Genomic DNA, 6606 nt, shown 5'->3' on the forward strand with positions numbered 1-6606 from the left:
TGAAAATTAAGGAATAAAAGTAGATGAGAAGTAAACATGAAACAGGTGTAGAAGCCTGATTTTTTCCACATCTAGGACTCCCACGAGCTGTCCTGGGTGATATGGCATTCAAAAATCTAACAGAACTGCAACAGGACTTCTGTGCAGGAAGTATCTTGTCCAGATTCTTCAGTGAACAGAATTTGCTTCTCACAATAGTTCAGATATTTAAAGAACTGTCAGCAAAAGAAAGCAAACAACTTCAAGGTTCAATTATTTATTACCATTGCTAAGATGAACACAGATACTTGATACCCAATTATTATGCAGAACTGTAAAAAAATAGTTTTAATACAGTATCAAAATTTACACAATTGTCATGTCAAAAGACCAGAGTCCTTCAAATAAGCCCCTGCAGCTAGGTACTGCAGGCACACATACTTGGTTTACATTTCTTCATATATAGGAATACAACAATTTAAGTGTAACTATGAGAATTGCTTATATGAGAAAAAGTAATATGGAAATATAACAAGCCATTGCTTAGGTTTATATATATATATATATATAAATATATAGATGTGTATATGTATGTAAGAAGCATTTTAAGAAGCAAAATTAAAGGCCAGATTCTGCAGTCTTAACTCAAGGAAAAGGAGTCAACAGGAGTTATGCCTGAGATCAGAGGCCTTATAGTTATGTTAAATGGCACCAAATAAGAACAACAGGATAGATGGAATTACAGTTGCAAATTAATCCATAACAACTTTCTGAAGACATTAAGCTAATTTTACAACATATGCCCATAGGAAAAAAGGTTGTACAGCATCCCAGAAACATTCCACTACCAACGGACCAGTAATACAACATGTAACAAGCCCACAGGAAACAGAGACTACCAGCTTTGGCTCAAATATTAGTAATCAGGAACAAACCCAAAACCTGGGAATTGTTGCATTCCTATTTTTTGATGCTCAGCTATGGTAAAAAGTTAAGCAACAGCATTCAGTCACAAGCCTGTTGCACATTCATATAAGAAACTATCATTGCATTTAGATATACACAAAATACCTATCATAGCATTTCAATGCACACAATCTAATATTATACATGTAGAAAAAAAAAATAAATTTAGCACATCTAGGGCACCTCCTGGTCAAAATTCTAGCAATCCAAACAAGAGCTTTTAGTCTCAGAAAAATGAAAGACATGCTTTGAGTATAATAAAGCTTTTCTCTAAAGGAATACTATGGTGGGCAAAGAAAGCTTTGAATAAATGCAGTGCAATCTTTTAGATTCATATGGGTTCTTGTTAAATAAACCAGCATGTCTCTAACCTAAATGGAAGAAATTAGCAATCTGACACCTGGAAAATACTTTCAAAAAAACCCCTCAGATGGTAGTTTTGGTTTGAGATCTTTCATATGGATTGCCAAGTGTTCCATTCATTTAAAATGGTGCTCATCATATACGTCTTCAGAAAAGATGCACCAAAGTGAATGAAAAAGAAGTCTATCTTCACTTTCATTTAGAAAGAAATTGTGTTTTACTACAAGTACTGTAGTTTTTGCTACACTACTGGCTGGTCTTTTAGCACCTCAAAATACAAATATTCTAGGAAAAAATGCTCAGCTAAACATTGCCTACGCACCATTAACTAATAGCTTATAGACTGAAGTGCAAAATACTAAATAACCAATGTTCTCAAAACTGTGGAGACTGAAGGCACAGTTTATCAGTCTCTCTCCAGCCTGGTGAAAACTCCTGTAAATCTAATGGAAAAAGTCATTCAAACTCATTGGAGGTTCACCCTAAGTATCTAAAAAAATCATTTTTTCTGTGCATCTCCTGCAGAGTCCCCAATTATGTTTTAAGTAGGAATTATAATATCTGAATGTTTCTTAAAGTGTATGCATAAATGACAGCGCCATGATTACAAGAGGCAGCATTTAGCTATTCAATAGACTGCAATGACAGAATACATGGGACACTGGGGCACACAACTCTTGTCTGAAAGACTTCTATGAAGAGTCTGTCCTAGTTTCAGAAGCAATGACATGTAGTGCATGTAGACATCCTGTTGTCAGCTGAGAAGTTACTGTAGAGAGAATAAATTCTTTATCTGTCACTGGCATTTTAAACTTTGTATCTCCAGAGAGAGGTCCAACGCTCATGTCCTCTTACATTGGCCCTTTATACTGATTCCCCGACAAATGTTGTCTAATTCCAGGGCACGAGCCTGCAGCATCTCCAAGTTTCCTCCACACAACCTAAGGGCAGTAATAGAAAAAGATGTCATTCTGTCATCCAACACAAAGGGAAGGGAGTGTATTTTATATTCTTTATACATACCATGCACCATAAATAGAGACTGAGGCAAGTACTAAAAGCATGATGACAGAGTACATTTTGAAGGACAATACATTCTTCCTTAACAAAGAAAGTACATATTTCTAAATAACCAATGATCAAAAATGAAAATAATGTACCACCATGTGAATCACTCTGACACTATATTTGGAATACAAAAAATGAAAACACATATATATAATTTGTTCCCAGACAAAAAAAACTCCTACTCAAGTCAATTTCAGGAACATGGGATTTAGTCCAACAAACAATTTAAGCATATGTTCAACTTTAAACACAGGAGTGAGTGGATCTGTTTACTTAAGTGGGACTATTAACTTTCCCAAAGTCAAACACCTATTGAAATTCTCTGCTTAACTTTAAGAAAATGGGAAATCACATGGAAATCAATTAAAAGTGTCCCTGTGCTTAAAGTTATATAAGCTTAAGTGTTTTGCTAGACCAGATGCAATTACAATTTTAGCGGGAATTCTCACGTATTTTCATAGTAGGAACTGTATATGAAAAGGAGTCTTCCTTGTCCTCATCTCCATTCCCATTTGCGAGTGTACAGCACACGTTACAACAAAAGACACTCCTCGGACAGAAAACTAACAACAGGAAAGCATTTACTGTATTCTTACATGACTTTTAAGATTTACCAACTGGAAATAAGAGTAGAAAGCACCCAAGCATGCCCTAGACCAGGGATGGGCCATTATTTTGGCTGGAGGGCCACTTAATGAGTTTTAGTGAGCTGTGGAGGGCCACGCACACAAAATCTTTCAGAAGATATCATTTTAACAAATTATAGATAAACAAAATAATCACATACTAAAAATCAAGCATCTATTTTTAACATACGTTACTTTTATTTCAAAAACTATTTTTCTTGCTTTATTTTTTTTGAGTCGAGTATATAAATAAATAAATAAATAAATAGAGAGAGAAAGTGAGATTGCATAATAGCTCAAAATAGAGTTTTACTCTTTTATAGGGGGGGGGGGGGGTTGGGAGGCGTGCAGAGTGGGGTTGTACCAGGTGGGAGGTATGGGGCAGGGGGGCAGTGAGGAGGGGAGAGGTGTGCACATGTGTGGGCCTGCCTGCACACTAGGTCCCAGAAGCCAGCCAAGAATGGGGGGATGGAGGGAAACAGGGGGGAGGAGCAGATGGCACATGCAGCAGAGCTTCTTGGGTGGTGCAGTGAAGGTGAAGGTATGGTTCACTCCCCTCCGCAACTAGCCTGTGGCTGCCACCCATGGCACTCTACATGGGGCCAAGCCCCACCTGCTCCCGCCTGAGATGGCCAATGCCATACTCCCGCCTTGGCCAGTGCACACAACTCCCCAGTGGGGCTGCTCCTGCTGTTTCTGCTCAGCTCCTCCCACCTCCAGCAGCTCCTTCTCCTGCCCCTGCTGTACCACTCCAGGCAGCAGGTAGCACGTGGAAGCAGTGGCAGCCATGGGGATGTATACCAGGCACCACATACACAGCCAGGCAGGGGAAGGGGAAAGCTGCAGCCAGGTGGCTCCTGCCCCAGCATGTGGGGCTCCAGCTCTAGCTCCTGGCTGCCTTCTACCCACCCAGCTGCCTGGAGGTGGCTGCTCATCACTCCGGGCTTGTGTAGTGAGTGGAAAGCAGCCAAGAGTCGGAGCTGGAGCCAGAGCCCTACACACCTGGGCAGGGGCTACCCAGCTGTAGCTAGCGCCCTGCCACTCCCCCCCCTGGCTGGGTATGTGATGAATGCTGGAATGCATCCCTGTGGCCACTGCCACTTCCCTGCACTACCTGTTGACTCTTTGGAGCCCTCGTTGAGCCCCTCAATCGCAACACATGCTGGAGACGCACATATTCAAGGAGCACACCTGTGAAGATTTATCTGAACCTACTGGAAGGGCCCACATGAAAACACAACATCTCATCATTAAACCTAAATTTGGGGGACTTGAGCCCATCTAATCAGAATAGAAATGGTTAGCAGGAAATAAAAACCTGTCCTAGTAAGATACTAGCAGAAAAGATAAGTCAATTAGAATACACGGTTACAATGCTTGACTCACAACAATTTATTTAATGTGCCAACAATTTATTTAATGCAACTCTTACTCATTAGCACATTTCCAATATGTTTCATCAAGGTAAACATTAACAAAACTGCCCAGTAGAGACAATATTTTTGGAACTGTAAAGCTTAGTTGTCTGATTTCTGTGAAAATACAAACATATCTTGGAACAGTTCTTCCACTCAATGAACAATAGGTACTATTTCCTTAGATGTTAATGTTGATGTGCCTGCCTTTGCTCTATTAGGCGCTCCCGAGCTGCTTTTGTCCGGGTGGTTGATCGTGTTTGTCCCGGGCCTGTGAGCGGACCCCCGAAGGCCCCTCGGTTGATGTCAGAAGACCCCCTTAACTCTCCTGCCACGACTTTGGATGGATCTTCAGTGGAGGGGGTCCCCTTTGAGGGAGCCTCTAGGGTCATCGCGCCTCTCGGCAGGCACTCACGGGGCTCCGACCTCCCCTACACCCCGGCCAAACGCCACCTTCTGCCGCGGGTCTTCAAGCCTAGCTTTATCCCTAGTCCCTGCTGATTGCTTCTCCTGGACTTCCCGTTGTTCCCTAGCGGCAGGACCTGGTATCCTGGGCCGGGCTCTGGTGTGAAGGCTACGAAGCCCTTAATTTCCGCCGCCCTCACCCTTATTCCAACCCTGCTGTGCCACCACGTGAGATACCCACCACCGTGACCGCCAGAGGGGTGCAACCGTCAGGCGGGAAGAAGCCTAGAGGAAATGAAGAGTGACCCAGCCCTCGGGACCCTGTGCTTCCCCGGTGCCTCAGTGTTCCCCGGCCCGGGTGCCTGTCCCTGCTCGGGGCTCCTCTCCTAGGTCCAGATTCTATACAGAGAGGTTGCTATCATCACTTGAGGTCCCATAGGCACGGTTGGTTCCTCTTGGTGATGTTGTGGGTCCTTCTGCTGACCCCGAACTCCACTGGGTTTCCCGGTTTGTGATTTCCCGCCGCCTCCGCCGCAGCTATCCCAGATGTGGTTCCTACTGGTCTCGTTCCTGTCGCTCTCGTACCTCGTCGTCCCTCGGCTCTGGGCTCTCCTGGGGCTGCTCTGGCCTTCCCACCATTCGCTGTCTTCCCCGCTTTCGCTGCTCCATCTGCTCTCGCCACTCACACTGGCTCCTCTGCTGATTCCTCTACCAGCTTCTCCGTCGGCTCCTTTGCCGGTTTCCCCACCAGCTCCTCTGCTGGCTTCTTCCCCAGCTTCTCTGCCGGCTCCTTTGCCAGTCTCCCCACTAGCTCCTCTGCTGGCTTCTTCACCAGCTTCTCTGCCGGCTCTTTTGCCGGTTCCTCCACCGACTCCTCCGCTGGCTTCTTCATTGGCTTCTCTGCCGGTTCTTTTGCCAGTTCCTCCACCGTCTCCTCTGCCGGCTTCTCTGCTGGCTCCTTTGCCGGCACCGCTGCTGGCTTCCCCGCCAGTTCCTCTGCTGCTGCAGATTTCGCCACTGCTGCAGCAGCAGCTGCCCTCGCCGTCTCGGGCTGCCGGACACCGCGGGTGCGTGTTGCTGGCCTCGGGTTTCCCTGCGGGTTCCCCAGTATCCTCTCCTTCCCTTGTGCCTTCAGGGCTGCTCTTTATTTCCGCCGGGTGTTGTCTCTTGCTGACATCACCCGGCCCCAGCTGAATATGAGTGAAGCTAATGAACCGTGTGGGCGGTTTTCCGGCACGCGCTTCCCTGCTCCTTCCAGCCTCTGTGAATGGTAAGTAGGGGCTTTCTGCCCCTTCTATTTTGGCCTGGGGTTCCCCTGTAGCCCCGGCGCCCCCCTCTTCTAACTGGGGTCCCGGGGACAGCTGACATTGCAACAGAGCGCAAACTGAAGCTCTCAAGGACTTTTTTCAGAGAACTAATAATATCTAGTTTATGAGAAGGGACACGCTACATCAAATTTTTACTCATATCATTTTGTGTTACTACACTATAGAAGTAGAGAAGACATATGCTCTCTCCCTAGTATTATTGTATATCAATTGTATTTTATCAGTGAGAAACCACAATATTTCTGTCGATGTTAAAAGGACTATTTCCACTTCAAGACCCATCCTATTCATAGAAAGCAGTAATTGGCACTGTGCCCATCTCTGTTCAATGATTCATTCTCATGCCGCCTTGGCATGGGTGGCTGGTCTTGAGCACCAAGTAGCCTCATGTAAACCCCAGAGAGTTCCTCAATCAGCTTCGGAGAGGCCCCCAAACTCGCCTGCCACGACTTCAGA

At 45.1% G+C, this 6606-nt stretch overlaps 1 protein-coding gene across 1 annotated transcript in view; it reads right to left on the minus strand.

Moving 5' to 3' along the window:
• Positions 1–252: 252 nt before the first annotated feature.
• The window catches only part of CCDC85A (coiled-coil domain containing 85A), a 178269-nt gene continuing 171915 nt past the window's right edge, over positions 253–6606 (minus strand). The window contains exon 6 of the mRNA XM_025201576.1: positions 253–2249. Coding sequence (XP_025057361.1) covers positions 2160–2249 — 90 coding nt within the window. The 3' untranslated portion in view covers positions 253–2159. The remainder of the gene's footprint in view (positions 2250–6606) is intronic.

This window comes from Alligator sinensis, unplaced genomic scaffold, assembly GCF_000455745.1.
Source record: "Alligator sinensis unplaced genomic scaffold, ASM45574v1 scaffold432_1, whole genome shotgun sequence".
NCBI classification, from domain to species: domain Eukaryota; kingdom Metazoa; phylum Chordata; order Crocodylia; family Alligatoridae; genus Alligator; species Alligator sinensis.